This window comes from Pipra filicauda, unplaced genomic scaffold, assembly GCF_003945595.2.
Source record: "Pipra filicauda isolate LSUMZ 115617 unplaced genomic scaffold, ASM394559v2 scaffold403_size635245_pilon, whole genome shotgun sequence".
Lineage (NCBI taxonomy): Eukaryota > Metazoa > Chordata > Aves > Passeriformes > Pipridae > Pipra > Pipra filicauda.
This window is the reverse complement of record NW_024104536.1, coordinates 480,391-494,891: the sequence shown is the minus strand read 5'-3', so window position 1 is coordinate 494,891 and position 14,501 is coordinate 480,391. Positions and strand designations below refer to the sequence as shown.

General features: G+C 41.1%; 2 protein-coding genes and 1 long non-coding RNA gene across 3 annotated transcripts in view; 1 reads left to right on the top strand and 2 right to left on the bottom strand.

The window, feature by feature from the left end:
* Positions 1-4,366, bottom strand: part of LOC120324034 — a 55,738-nt gene extending 51,372 nt beyond the window's left edge. Inside the window, exon 1 of the long non-coding RNA XR_005565029.1 lies at positions 2,586-4,366. This is a non-coding gene — a long non-coding RNA (uncharacterized LOC120324034). The remainder of the gene's footprint in view (positions 1-2,585) is intronic.
* Positions 1-6,710, top strand: part of ME1 (malic enzyme 1) — a 124,718-nt gene extending 118,008 nt beyond the window's left edge. The window contains exons 12-13 of the mRNA XM_039385320.1: positions 4,045-4,143; positions 6,353-6,710. Coding sequence (XP_039241254.1) covers positions 4,045-4,143; positions 6,353-6,511 — 258 coding nt within the window. The 3' untranslated portion in view covers positions 6,512-6,710. The remainder of the gene's footprint in view (positions 1-4,044; positions 4,144-6,352) is intronic.
* A 3,501-nt stretch (positions 6,711-10,211) lies between these two features.
* Positions 10,212-14,446, bottom strand: RWDD2A (RWD domain containing 2A). The gene is made up of 3 exons (XM_027743195.2): positions 14,257-14,446; positions 13,236-13,454; positions 10,212-11,415 (listed from the first exon to the last, which is right to left on the bottom strand). The coding sequence occupies exons 2-3, from the start codon at positions 13,431-13,433 to the stop codon at positions 10,738-10,740; spliced, it is 876 nt and encodes a 291-aa protein (XP_027598996.1). The 5' UTR covers positions 13,434-13,454; positions 14,257-14,446; the 3' UTR covers positions 10,212-10,737.
* Positions 14,447-14,501: the final 55 nt, after the last annotated feature.

Sequence of the window (14,501 nt, the reverse complement as noted above, 5' to 3'; positions counted from 1 at the left end):
TTCAATTTGTTTTGTGTGAAATGGTTCCTATACATAGAGTTCTGATGGATGAAAGGTAGCACATATGTGGATTGAACTGTGTTCCAAGTGACAGTCTACTAAGTCAGAAAAAAGTCTTTTCTGAACACAGAAATTTAACAGGGAAGTAAAATAATGTCAGAAATGGTGAGGAAGCTTTTAAATTCTCTCTTGAGGTAGAGGTTCTCTCCTGACTCTTCTTTTTTGCTAAAGGTTTTGCTACACAATTGCCTTCCTCTAATAAAGTCCGTAGAAAACTTTGAAACGTAAAAATGTATTTTTTATCTCTCATAGAAAGTCTCTGTTGGTGGCGAGATCCCCGGATAGCCTCTTGCCTTACGGCTCGGAGCTCAGGGCGTTCACGTGTGGTCTTCTTATGGATGTGAGGAGCAGTGGGTGAGCTACAGCTCACTGGGCATGGTGACAGCTCATGGATGTCAGAGGAGGCTTTGCCAGAAGACATGTCAGGGGTGTGAAGACTGGGAGGGCTGCGTAGGCCCTTAGCTGAAATTATAGTACAAACCAAAAGTGCTTTTTTTGTTTTGTTTTCCTGGCTTTTTTCAATGGAAGGATAAAATCAGAATAGTTTCATGTGGGTTTTAGAATAGTGCTTAGTAGTCTTCATTTGAAATGAAAGCATCCAAGATGCTGCAAAATTTAAAGCACCAAACCCACGCCTTTTTTAGGGCAGAGGGACCTTCTTAGATTGTAGCAGTAGCTTATTTGAGAAAAAGAAATTATAAAAAGTAGCAGCCCAGGCTGCATACCTGCACCTCCTGTCTTCTTGCTTTGCCACCTCTCCAACTAAATATGATTGAAGTCACAAATAGCTTATTATAACTACAACAGATTTTACTTCTCTGTTCTTTTCTTCCTGCCAAGTAAAATAGAACATAACTTTGATTTTCGATGATAAATCAAAGGTACTGTAAACTGTAATACCTCTTAATTGCAGGCAATTGCTCTGTGATGACAGGGGATGTTACCTATTCTTCTAAGTCCTACCAAACATAACAAAAGGGACAGAGAATTACGTACTGATGAAATATTCTTGGCATGTGTGTCCTATGGTTCAGTTCTCCAGAAATAATCCCGTTTCATTATAGAGAATATGTCCTCCAAAAACCAAGATGCCCCAACTTGCTTTATGCCATTTGTCTTGTCTTGGTTGTTTTTCATTTAGGTTCTGCAAAAAGGCTTAGCTAATTTTTCTACAAAAACCTTGAATTAATTAAAATTTAAAACAAAAATACCCATATTGGGTTAGACCTAAGATCCAAACAGCTCAGCATCTTCCTGTGGAAGTAATCATAGCAGAAGCTAAGGAAAGGAGGATAAATGGGGAAGAAATAGAGCGATCCTTCTGCTGAAATGGCTCCTCAGTATCTGGCAGCCTGTACTGTATGGCCTTCCTGTGCTGGATGTTTTATCCCTGTATGGATTTCTCCTTCATAAATGACCCTAGTGGCTTTTTAAACATGTTTATACATTCAAACGTCTTTTGACAATTAGTGTCACGATTATGAGTTCTGCACAATTTTCTGCTGTCTGTTGATTTGGTTTCCCTATAGAACCATAAAAAATGCTCACCTTCAGTTGTCTTTTGCATTTTTTTTTCAGTCTTCTCTTTTTTTTCTCCCAAGTTTATTTTATTATTTTTTGTCTCCTTGTACAAAATATAACCTTTTGATCATCCTTGTTATTCTTTATACCACTCTGGATTCTATTCCATTCTCGTTTGAAGTATGTGGAGCAAAACCACACACTGCTCAAAGCAGTGTTACACTGTGAAGTTATATATTAGTTCAGTTACATTTCCTGTGTCACCTCTTACTTTCTCAATAACTCCAAATGTTGATTCATCATTTTTCCCCTGCCACTGATCTGGTGTTCTCAAGGAGCGTTTTTTAAAGACCACATGAAGGTGTCATTCTCTTTGAAAAATGCTTGTTTTTCTGTGGTTTTACGTAGTTTTTAATGATGTTACAGGATTATGTCAGAAGGAACAGCGTGGCATCTAGACAGTTGAACTTGCTCCCTCTCCCACTTCAAGCACTGCCTAAATATTGTTACTTTCTATCAACTCCATCACAAAACAGAAGTACTCCACTCCTGAACCATTTTTTTTTCAGTGATGCATTACACTAACAGCAGCTTGCTGTTGATTTCTTCAGATTTCATCTTTCCTACAGAGCCCTGATAAACTGTTAAAATCAGAGATTTCATGTTGCAAGCTCCTCTTTACTCATTCAGATGCACATCAAAGGGCTGTGTATCATTATGAAATAACCCAGTTACTATTATGGGGAGCAGTAACTAGATTTCACGTTCTCTTAGCTCCCCCTAGAGGTTTTTCCTGTGCTAAATTCCTCAATATCAGATTTAAATGTAAGCAAGTAATTTTCCTGTACTTGTTATACTCAAGAGTATAATCTCTTATTACTCTTCTGGGTTGCATTTTCACTCCAAATGGAAAAACTTACAACACCTACCAACATGCAGTTAGGTCACACAAGAGGACATTGGTTCTCTTTGAACCTGGAGTTACTTTAGTTCAAACTACTTACATACTTCTGCCAGAAGGGATGCATTGATGATATCCAGGCATCTGTTCTGAGGCTATTCTAGTTGTTTGCAAGTAATGTATATTTCCCATATGCAACAAGAACTGTTGGAAGCAGTTTGCTCTGTTTCAAGTATCTTCATAGTAAATTCCCTCAAAAGTGCACTTCTTGCTTTCTCTTTGTTATCAGTTGTATTCCTCAGTGTTTCTAGATTTTCCTAGTGTTTTCAGAACATCTTGTTGTGTCATACATGTTGTCATCAGATGCTATCCGGACCAGAGTTTTTCTTATATCCACATCTGGATCACCGCAAAAGGCTATTTTCTATTTCAATTTTCTGTTCCCCAAATGACAAGCAAATTTTTTCCTGATGATAACAGAAATATCATTAGTCCCAAAGGCAGCCCCACGACCCTTTGCTTCTTGAAAGGTCTCTGTTGCAGGAATAGAGGAAGTTCATGAAGTAAGCCCATAAGCAGACAGTGCAAGCAGTGTCTCCTCACTGCAGAGAATGTCCTCACACTCTGTGGTAACAGAAGGTTTTTCATGTGGCCAATGAGTAAACAGTAAAAACCAACTTCTCCAGCTTGCTGTGCTTTCCTGATCTGTTCATTGCTGGTGATGGCAACAAAACATTTCCAGTATTGCTAGGAAGATGAAGCAGGAATATTCAAGCCATAAAGGAGATGCCGCTCTCAGACATGCATCAAAATCCCTGCGCTGTTCCTCCCCTGGTCAGTCCGGTGAAAAATCAAGCAAAGAGCAAAATAATTTCTTTAGTTACTTGATATGCTTGAGACAACAGACCCACTTCAGCCTTCAAGTGGAGTGGACAGACTGTTCTAACAGCATCTTTTTCTGTCCAACAATTTAGCATTAGACCTTCTATTTCAAAATCCAACTACAGTGACCGGCAAGCCTTTAAAAGGCTCTGGATAATCTTATTTTGCTTTGTTCCGTGGTTGACCATACTTACTTTTATGATCTCATACAGGCTAAATCTGTGAGCTGGATGCACAGCAAACCTACTCAGTCACCAGTAATTTCATTCAGAGCATTTTACACTTAAGGGTTTCAGCTGTTCTCTGTACAGGTTGACTTGACAACTGTCAGAATAATAGGTGCTTTGAATTCTAGAAGTCTTTGATCCAATTACAATTGTTAGCTGGAATGTTTATCTCACTATGAACTATTTAGTAGTTTATGTGTGTCATGGACTTACTCAAAACTTGAATAAGTCTTATTGTCTGAGTGAGAAAAGGGCGTAACTACCTAAATTTCTAGTTCTTGTGTAGCTACTCCTAATGACAAAGCTGGTTCTAAAAAACACTGCCTAGGTCGATTAAGGAATATCTCTGTGATTTGCCAAAGCAGAAACATTTTTTTGCTTAAGACTAGATCACTGTCTAATAAGTGCAGCTTCATCTGCATGTCAAGTTAAACATGTCTACTTCATTTCTAGGTTATAGCTCAGCAAGTTTCAGAGGAGAATTTACAGGAAGGTCGTCTCTACCCTCCATTAGTCACTATTCAGGATGTGTCACTGAAAATTGCTGTGAGGGTAAGTCATTTCAGTCTTTCATGGCTTCTCTTCTTCCCACACTCTCTACATAAGTGAACATTTGACTTGATCAACTAACACACCTTCACACAAGTTGAAGTTGGTTTACATCAATCAATATTGGACACGTACCAGTTTCAAAATTAAATTTAAATTCATAAATGTAAATGTAATCCCAAATGCAAGAAGGAGAGCTACAGAACTATAGCAAGTGTTTCTCTGTAGAGCCCAGACTGTGCTGTCCACCAGTCAGGAGCAGATTCCCAGCCCCAGTCATGCCAGCTGCACATCTGAAGGCTTTTGGCCCTTCATGGTTATCAGTTGCCTGTCAAGAGAGTAAATGTCCACCTGTGTCCAGACACTGTTCCCTCTTGTTCCCATGGTCACTCTGGCCTATTAAAATAATTAACTACAGGGGATGCTTTTTCTTTATGGCTTGGGTTCGGGTCAGCAAATAATTAATTGGTTGTTTTTTTACCAGCAAATACACAGCTGATGAGGATGGATTTCCAGAAACTGACCTAAACCCACAGTTTTCCCAGAAATTTGGCTGTCCTGGAGAGAAGAAGAAGCTCAAATACTGCATTTATCCAAGTTCCTCCCTCATTCTGTTTTTAGGGCGTGGTTTCAATATTTTAGGAGGTTATTTTGCTGGTCTTCTGTGCTTTTTTTTTCTCTAATTATTGTTTTTCTCTTGGTCACTTTAATGTGAATAATTCCACTTACTCTATATTCTTCTGAAAGAATAACAAGAAGCCCTCATGCATGAAACAGTTTCCCTAGACTGACTCATTTTGTATATTTAAGAAAAAAAATTCCTATTCACAATTTACTTCATCTTAGGCAAGTAAAAACTCTGTTCTGTAGATGCTAAAACGTTACCTGGATTCCTCAGGCAAAATCAAATTGACTGTGTGTTTGGCAGAAACACAGTGAGAGAAATTCCTTTTCTACTTGTGCATGTTATATAAAAAACAAAAAAAGGAAAATGCTACCCAGTGATTCTCTCTGCCTTTTCTCTGTTGAAACTTTATTCCTGCAAATACTTGCTCTGGCTCATACAGCCCAAGAGGTTTAGCAGTGGCCTCTGCCTTTTCCAGGAGAGTAGCAATATAAAAATATTTTGGAATACCAAATGTTGGATATAAATTCAGACCTTATTCAACCATGGTAATTATGTGCAGAGACCTGAAGATAAGCCTTAACATAAACACCCAAAGTGCTTCTGAGTCAAATCGAGTTGAGGTTCAGATTAATCCTAGAAAAGATATCTAAATACGGTGACTTTGAGTATCAGCTTCTCACCAAACTAAAACATTTAAAGGGAGCTAAGGAGAGCAGGAAGAAGACAATGTCCCTTTTATTCAAAGAAGGAGTATTAGTTTGTTTCCTAAGTATAGTTTCAAGCAGACCTTTCCAAAACGTGCTGCTGCATAAAACCAGTGTGACTGAATTCTTTTGTTTCATAGATGAATGTCCAGTCTAAAGATATATGTTTCTCAAGCAGGTGTTCTTTAGAAGAGAAAGGCTACTTTGATATGTTGAGTGGGCTTCAACCCCTTCTAAACTTAATTCTTACTGCAGCTATACTTGTGATGCATAATTGATTCACTTAGGTATGGTCTGGGTGAAGAAAGAGCAAGCAAATAGTTGTATTTGCCCCAACTATCCCAAGAATTAAATCTCTGCACTACGTAGGACTAATTTTTTCTTATGTGCTTACCTTTTCTGAAGTATATTATCAAACGATGGCAAATAACAGTTTCTAGACTTCTCTAGTATGCAGGGAGTGTGGAAGCTTTGAACACATCACACTTTTCTTTGCTTTGAGAGGATGGTTAACCAGAGGAGTGTGAGGATAGAAAAGCAGAAATTGTATCTCAGTGCTTGATGCTTGTGGGATATTTTATCCACCACTGCACATTAAAAGCTATTACTGGGCAAGGAGGAGCACTGTATTTTTAACAGCAAAGACTTTTTGAAATCCTGTTCAAAAGTAGCATGAGTCAGACCCAGTTAAATACAAACATCATCCTGTTTCTAGACTTATTCACTGCATACGAGCCTGGATCCAGTGTGAGTACAGATGACTGTCAACACCAGAGGAGACGAAGTCTTATGTTGATTTTGAACTAATTCCTACTTTTAAATCCTGCTAAGTATACTCAAATAGTCTATCAGCATTAATTAGGATTGTGCATCTTTCTAGATCGCAGAAGAAGCCTACAGGAATAACACCGCCTCCACCTATCCTCAGCCCAAGGACCTAGAAGCCTTCATCCGCTCTCAGATTTACAACACTGATTACAACAGCTTTGTGGCTGACACCTATACCTGGCCTGAAGAAGCCATGAAAGTGAAACTGTAAATATTTAATGAAGAATGAACAAACCAGCAGCAGTTAAAAAGCATTAAAATATAAAGATCATCTCTGCCTAGGAAGCCCAAGAATAGCTAATTTTTTAAGATTCAGAAAACTTTTTCTAAATCATAGTATTTCATTAGCAACTCAAATCAAGAAATCGTGAATCATACATCAGAAAATAAAAATTAATCTGAGAAGTATATTTGCATTGTTTGGTTATTTTCATTGTTATTTTATTTGAGATATCCTCCACTACAGTCTGATAGATCTTTTTGCAATATGTTTGGTTGTATGTTGAATTGAGAGTTTTGTCACAAACGTCTATGGGAACTTAAACAGACAAATAGTACTTTGGACAAATAAAAAATGCATATGACTATTTAATCCACTGCAGATCACAGTAATTTGTCAACCTATTATTTAAAACCCCCAAACTTTAAACAACTGTAAGGTTAGAATATTTTCTTCCAAAGAAAAAACTTATTGGTCACTCCTGTGTAGAGTAATGAAAATTTTCTAACAAGAACTGAACCTGCAGAACCTTTTGTCCACATCTAATTAGAATATTTTAACATCACTAACAATAGCATTTAACATTACTAACATTTAACATTAGCTAAGCTAATCTCCTGTAAACAATCAAGGATTTCATTCCTCCGCCAAGATGACTGCTGTTCTGATACACTGCAAATGTTTGACCTGAAGTTCATGGAAGTGCTTGAACTCCATGTGTTTGACAAAAAAGGACTATCAAAATGCTAGGAATAGGCATCAAAGAATTATTGGTTGTTAGACAACTACCACTCCAGGAAAAATGTAATATATTTTCTGGATGGTTCTGGAAACAAAGTGTACTTAAACTTTTTTTCTGCTATCTATTTCTTTCTAATCTCTACTATAGAGATTATCTCTAGAAAACCAAAAATTAACTTTATCTGTCCAGTCCCGAGCTTTGCCACAGCTGCAGACTGCAGGTCCCTGTGGTGGTTTGGAGCTGACTCCCTGCCAAGTCTCCAAACCTCACCACAAAAGCTTCCCCCCCCACCCCCAAACCAAGGGAAAAGAGGGGACCAAAAAAACCCAAGAGAACCAAAATAAGAGAGCTAAAGCAATATATAAATATATTTACACTTATATTACATTTATATACAATTACAAAGACTATGTACACATAAAAAAGAAACCCCCAACACCCCCAAAGGGAAAGGGAAAAGAGACAAAACAAAAATTAAAAAAAAAAAAAACAAAACCAGGTATACACAGTCAATAAAGAACTAGCCAAAGAAAATCTTAATACTTTCCTTGAGATAGCACAATCACTCCCAGTGTTGCCACCCATGCTACCAGACCCCGGATGGTAGGCCCGAACAAGGCCTCAGCTCCCCCACATGAGCAAGACCGGCTGCGGGAGTCTGTTGTCTCCAAACCTTGCCAGAAGAGAAGAGAGGAAGAGGCTTCTCTCCCATCTTATTTATATGTTTGATTACGTAAAGGAATAGGATGGAATACTTCCCTCCTTCCTTCCTGGTTGCCGGGAAGGAAGGCCTAGAGTCAAACCCATTACAGTCTCAAATTCACAAAGAGGGGAGGCACTTTCTCCCTCAATGGGTAATTTTTTGTCTCACTGTGCTTTTGGCCAAAGTTATGATCATACAAACATTACCCTTATAGCAGTGAAGGAATGCACAGTAGTCATCATTCTGAGCAACCAGAAATACTGTCGTCCTCTGCATTTCAATATATTGCTATTGTGAGAAGAGCATTAAAACACTTCCCTGTGTTTTATTTGAAATAAAATATCTGTTATTTTCGTAGTCCTCAACTGAGTGTACTGAAACACAGTCTATAAACAGCTGATGTTGAGTGGCCTGGGATTTAGATTTGATCAGCCAGACCTCTGCAGCTCAGCACTAAGTCTGTTGTTATTGCTCGGTACCAATTTTCACATTGTGGCACTCAAGCACAAAGTGGAAGGCAGTAGGCTGATGGTCCTTTAAGGCACAGCTGCTGGGGACTTTTCAGGAGCATTCTTCAACTACATATTATATTGATGATCTATGAATATGATCATCCATTATAAACTGGAAAACTCACTACCTAAATATGCATTCAGCATGCTACCCCATAGGAAAACGCTGTCTGGTGAATCAGTACTATCATGTCCTCTTACAAGCTGCTGGAAAATTGTCTCTCAATACTAATTTGACATAGAAAGGATTCTTAAACTTATATGTATTTTTATGTAATATATAATATACACAGGGTTTTTTTCCTGTTTTCTATATTTTACATGGGTTTCCTGATGTAATGTAGAGGAAAAACAGAGGAAACACTAAACTTTATTTCATCTTACCCATTTTCCTTTCCAAGGTGCTTGCCTAACAGTGTAAATATAAAATGCCCTGAGTTGAGGAGATGAAAAATAATTATCAACATAACCAGACAGACACTTCCCTGCATGACATCCTGGTCTCTAAATTGAAGAGATGTGGATTTAATGGATGGACCACTCAGTAAATAAGGAATTGGCTGGATGGTCACTAAGAGATGTAGTCAGTGGTTTGATGTCCAGGTGGAGACCAGTGATGAGTGGCATTCCTCAGGGATTGGTATTGGGACTGGCACTGTTTTAACATCTTTGTCAGCGACATGGACAGTGGGTTTGAGTGCCCCCTCAGCAAGTTTGACGATGACACTGAGCTGTGTGTTGCAGTCAACACAGTGGAGGGAATAAAGGATGTCATCCAGAGAGATCCTGACAGACTTGAGAGGTGGGTCTCTGCAAACCTCATGAAGTTCAAGCAAGGCCAAGCCCAAGGTCCTGCACCTGGGTCAGTGCAATCTCAAGCACAAATACAGGCTGGGCAGAGAATGGATTGAGAGCAGCCCTGGGGAGAAGGACATGGGAGTGTTGGTCAACAAGAAGCTTGACATGACTCAACAATGTGCACTTTCAGCTCAGAAAGCCAACTACATCCTGGGCTGCATCAAATGCAGCATGACCAGCAGGTTGAAGGAGGTGATTCTCCCCCTCTACTCCACTTTTGTGAGACCCCAAAGAGCACTTCACCCAGCTCTGGGGCCCCCAACATAAGAAGGGCATGGACCTGTTGGGGAGAATCAGTAGGAGTGCCACAAAAATGATCAAAAGGCTGGAGCACCTTTCCTACGAAAACTGGCTGAGAGAATTGGGGTTGTTCAGCCTGGAGAAGAGGCGGCTTCGGGGAAGCCTTATAGCAGCCTTCCAGTACCTAAAGAGGCCTACAAGAAGGCTGAAAAGGGATTTTTTACAAAAGTATGTAGTGACTGGAGAGGGGGATGGTTTTAAACTGTAAGAGAGTAGGTTTAGATTAGATATTGGGAATAAATTCTTTACTGTGAGGGTGGTAAGGCACTGGAACAGGTTGTCCAAAGAAGTTGTGGGTGCCCCATTCCAGGAAGTGTTCAAGGCCAGGTTGGATGGGGCTCTGAGCAGTCTGGTCTAGTGGGTGTCCCTGCCCATGGCAGAGAGGTTGGAACTAGATGATTTTTAAGGTTCCTTCCAACCCAAAGCACTCTTATTCTATAAGAGGAAGTGAAATGCAAAAATAGTAGTTTTGGCAGCTTAACTGTACAGGTACTACCCAACCCATGCAAGGGATGGGGTGATGTGGGCTTCTTTCTCCTCCCTCTGCCCCTTATTTAAAAGCAAAACTTCGTCTTGTGGATGGACACAAGCCTTTGCATTTAATGGATTGTTTGAATGAAGTGAGAAGTGGATGCTTTGCAAAGCAGTGGGACACTGGATGCACAAACTCATTAATGTAGCAGTGAGCCTTCCTTGAGCTAGGTGTGCTTTCGCATTGGAAGCCACGTTCATCTGTGACTTCAGCCACTTTGGTATCCCACAGCAGAATGTAGAAGTTAACTCCAGGCCTGCACCACACCTTAGAACACACAACACAGTACAGATGAGGAGACAGGAGTGTGTAATTCAGGATACTATAGCGTGGGGCGTTTATCACCTTGCAGGCACTTTGAGGCATGGCTCATAGTCACAAATGCCAATTCTAGGGTCTTAGAAAATCAGTGAAGACTTCTCAAAAATATGTGGCAATTCAGAACAGAAGCTAAGATTAATATCCAAGAAGAATGGTTCAAGTATTTAAAGTTTCCCTTTTCACAGTAGCTGTAAGGCACAGTATTTCAGTGGTTGCTCTCCAAAATTAGAACCCCTTACACAGTTTCTCTTATTTGTCTGAAAGTTTGCCTTCAACACCAAATAAAATCTGAAAAATGTGTCCACTTTGATGCTGTTTCAGGAAATCTAGGAACTGGCCAAGATCCATGTGATAGTCATTCCTCAGGCCGTAATCACCATGTGCCTGAAACTGCAGGTCTTCAAAACCATGAAAGAGACGAATATCATCAATGTTTCCCCCTGTTTCTATGTTGTCCACATGCTTGCATGAAATATGCTTCCAGTTGGGATATCTAATAACACGCCAGAACTCTTCACAGTTTTCTTGGAGCCCCTCCACACAGATGACACCAGGTTTCCCAGTTAGGCAGAAGCCAGTCAGATTTAACTTCTTTGCAGAGTCAAAAATCTTTTTTCTCAATTCCTGCCTGTATATATGGTGGCTGTAGATCCACATGCGATGCAAAAATTCTTTAACTCTGACTTCTTTTGAAGCATGTTCAGAAGAGATTTTACTGTTTTCCAAGTAAGGCAGGCTGTTGTCCTTCACCCACTGCACAGCTTCACATATACAAAGATCACCTGAATCCAGAGAGCTGATGTAAGAAGTGAGACGGGTGTTGAGCTGCAACTGTTGCTGTCTGTGCAGCGCATCTGATCTGGCAAAAAGCTGAGGAGCTACCTGAGGATACATATGAGGAAGGTGTACCTGCAATTCCACCTTTACCTTAAAAACAGAACACACACACACAGAAAATTAATTCTGTAGCTAATGAAGGCATGCTAGATTCTTCTTCCCTGTCAAAGGCAAATTATGAGATGTAACTAAGATTGCAGTATCCCAATGACTGCAATTACTTTCACTTTCCTTTTGTCTCAATAGCCCATTCTTTTGTCTGTTCCTTTTCTTTTATTGCATCATGCTGTCACTTTCCCAAAATTTCTCATGATATCCAGGCTGCTCTTCTGCTGGTCACAGAACTAATGCTATGGCTTGGGAGAAGGTACCCAGTTACCCTCTAGGGATATATCTTGTGTGTTCTCAGTATGTGCTCAGTGTTGCTACAGTGATGACCTATGAATCTGTTAGGGGCTTTTGAGAATCTTATCCCTTACCAACGCACATTTGATCAATGAACTTAGGCCAGTTGCTGGATCTACCCCAGGAAAACAAGGCCAAGAGTTGCATGAAACAGCATTTATGATTGTACATACCGTATACAGAGACACATGGCAGGGGGGGTGGTGGAACTAGATGATCTTTAAGGTTGCTCCCAACCCAAACCATTCTAAGATTCTATGCATTATTATTATTATTATTAAATTTTAAGCAAGTATTCACAATAAAGGGGAAGTATTCTCAGGATTATAGGGGATAAAAAGATTTATGTGCATTTTAGGTCAGGGAAATATCTAGATTATCTTGTCTGATCTCCTATGAACTCTGGGCTGTTGAATTTCTCTTGATTATTCCTACAGTGCCTTCAAACGGAGCACCACAGTTCTTTGGAAACTGAACCCTGTCTCTGGTTCAAGAGCAGGAGAGGATTTATGTCCTCAGTGCTTGAGGCTCCTGTAGACCTTTAGAGGATTCTCACTAGAGTGTACAATCACATGATTAGTCCTGCAGAGAAAAGTGAAATGTGAAATGACTAATTATCTTTCCAAGTTCCTTGACAATCTGCCAATAGGTACAAGCTTAGGTATCTTTCTAAAATGCACCCTTTCACCAGCCTTCAGAGAAAAGTTCTATGAACCGTGTAGGAAGGGCTTGTACTGGAGTAGTGGGTTTTTTTTCTAAGTTTCCAAATAATCACGAGGCCACCTCATTACCCAGTAAATTCTTCTAATGTTTAATTATCCTGGTCTTGAGAAAAATGGCTTCTAGGCTGAGTTGTTCTCAATTTCTAGTCATTGCATTATTATACACTCAGACCTATGTTCTCTGTGCAAGTATTTACATTACTTACTTGTCATATTGTAGCCCTTTCTTCAATCAGATAAACTATTATCACTCCTTATACTGTAAGTTTGGTTTCCCTGCTCATAGGCTGGTTTTGTTTTAGTGTTTGTGTGACTCCTCTTAATTTTATTCTGCTATGTGGGGCTATTTTTACATTACTGTATTTCAAATGCACACCAATGAATGTCAGTACATGTGCAAAGGGTGGAAGAGAGAAATAATAGAGTGATTTTGCTAGAATAATGTAAAATCCAACATAGGTATTCCCATGCAGGGAACATTGCCTTTGAAATGCACAGCTATTTGTAAACCAGTAAACTCTGATTTCACAGCCTCTTGTGAATGCTGTGTGTGCCATTGATATTGGTGTCTATTCCTATGTGCCATTCTATTAGCCTTTATTGACCAGAGAAAGTTAATACTCAAATAAATAACAGCCAAGACTTTTCTGTTACTCTTGGCTTTTGAAAAAGCAAACAAAAATAAGGTGGGTTTTTCCCCCCTTTTTTCAGAGTAGAGTTTTCAAGTGTATGTAGGAGTAAAGAAAACAACACACATGAACACGTCTACTTGGCAGTTCTTACCTTCGCCTCCCCTACATCAAGAGCGATGCAATATTCGAGCTGCGGGGGCAGAGCTCCATCAGAGTTTTTAAGGTAGCGCTGGACGCTGGGCACGGCATCTTTATCCAGATTGATTTCACCTCTTTTGGGAAACATCGAAAGGAGCATTTCCACTTCCAGCAGCTGGAGCTCCAGGCATTCTTTTACCGTGACAGCCATCGCGCTGTCCTCCACGCCCGCCTGGAACGAGAGGCCTGGAGTCAAATCCCGGTGCTTAGGACACGGTGAGGTTTAGCACCACGTCACAACGCAACAAGGAAGCCCCACGATTCTTTAAGGGCAGAATTTGATTAAACACGGCTGGGCACACAGCGCTCAGCAGCCAGTCCCTCGCAGGAGCGCTCCACACACGCCGGGCAGGGCTGGCACCTGGGTGCTCCACAGAGCCAGGCGGAACCGTGCCGGGCTCAGGGACGGGAAAGAGCCCAGGCTGGAGACCCGCGTCAGTGTGCGCGGGCAGGAACGGCCGCGTCTGCGTGTCGTGGTTCAACTCCAGCCAGCAGCCGAGGTCCGGGATCCCTCCACCCGCGGGATCGGGGGAGAATCGGAAGGGCAACAGCCAGAAAAACCGTGGGTTTGAGATAAAAGCAGTTTAATATGAAAAACAAATGCCGCGCACATAAGCAAAGCAAAACCAGCATTAATTCAGTGGGCAGGGAGGTGTTCAGGAGAGCAGGGAGATGTGTAACGGTGGCTTGGGAAGACAAACGGCATCACTCCGAACCCCTTCCTCCTTCTTCCCCACACTTTATATACTGAGCTTGATGTCACACGGCCTGGAATAACCCTTTGGTCAGTTGGGGTCACCCGTCCTGGCTGTGTCTCCTCCCAACCTCCCACGTACCCACAGCCGCCTCGCCAGCGTGGCAGTACGGAAAGCAGAAAAGGCCTTGGCTCTGTGTAAGCCCTGCTCAGCAATAACAAAAACATTTCTACATTATCAACCCTGTGTTCAGAACAAATCCAAAACACAGCCCCGTACCAGCCACTGCGAAGAAAAATAACTCCGCCCCAGAGAAAGCCAGCACACTGGGGCGGCAGTTTGGAGTCCGAGCGTGACGTCAGTGAAGCTGTGCAAGACTGGATATCCCCGAGAGCCCGACCCGTCCCAGACACAGCCGGATTTTCCCGAAGGAGCGGGGCAGGGGCGCGGTGCGCTCGGCCCGGCCGCGGCTCTGAGAGGGGTGGGCGTGGCCCGGGCGCCACGTCGCAGACTAAGCCCCGCCC

Excerpts from the sequence above, each read along its gene's own strand:
- RWDD2A (XM_027743195.2), bottom strand. The coding sequence starts at position 13,433 with ATGGCTGTCACGGTAAAAGAATGCCTGGAGCTCCAGCTGCTGGAAGTG. Across the intron at positions 11,416-13,235 it reads TTGATGTAGGGGAGGCGAAG|GTAAAGGTGGAATTGCAGGT; the intron begins GTAAGAACTGCC and ends TCTGTTTTTAAG.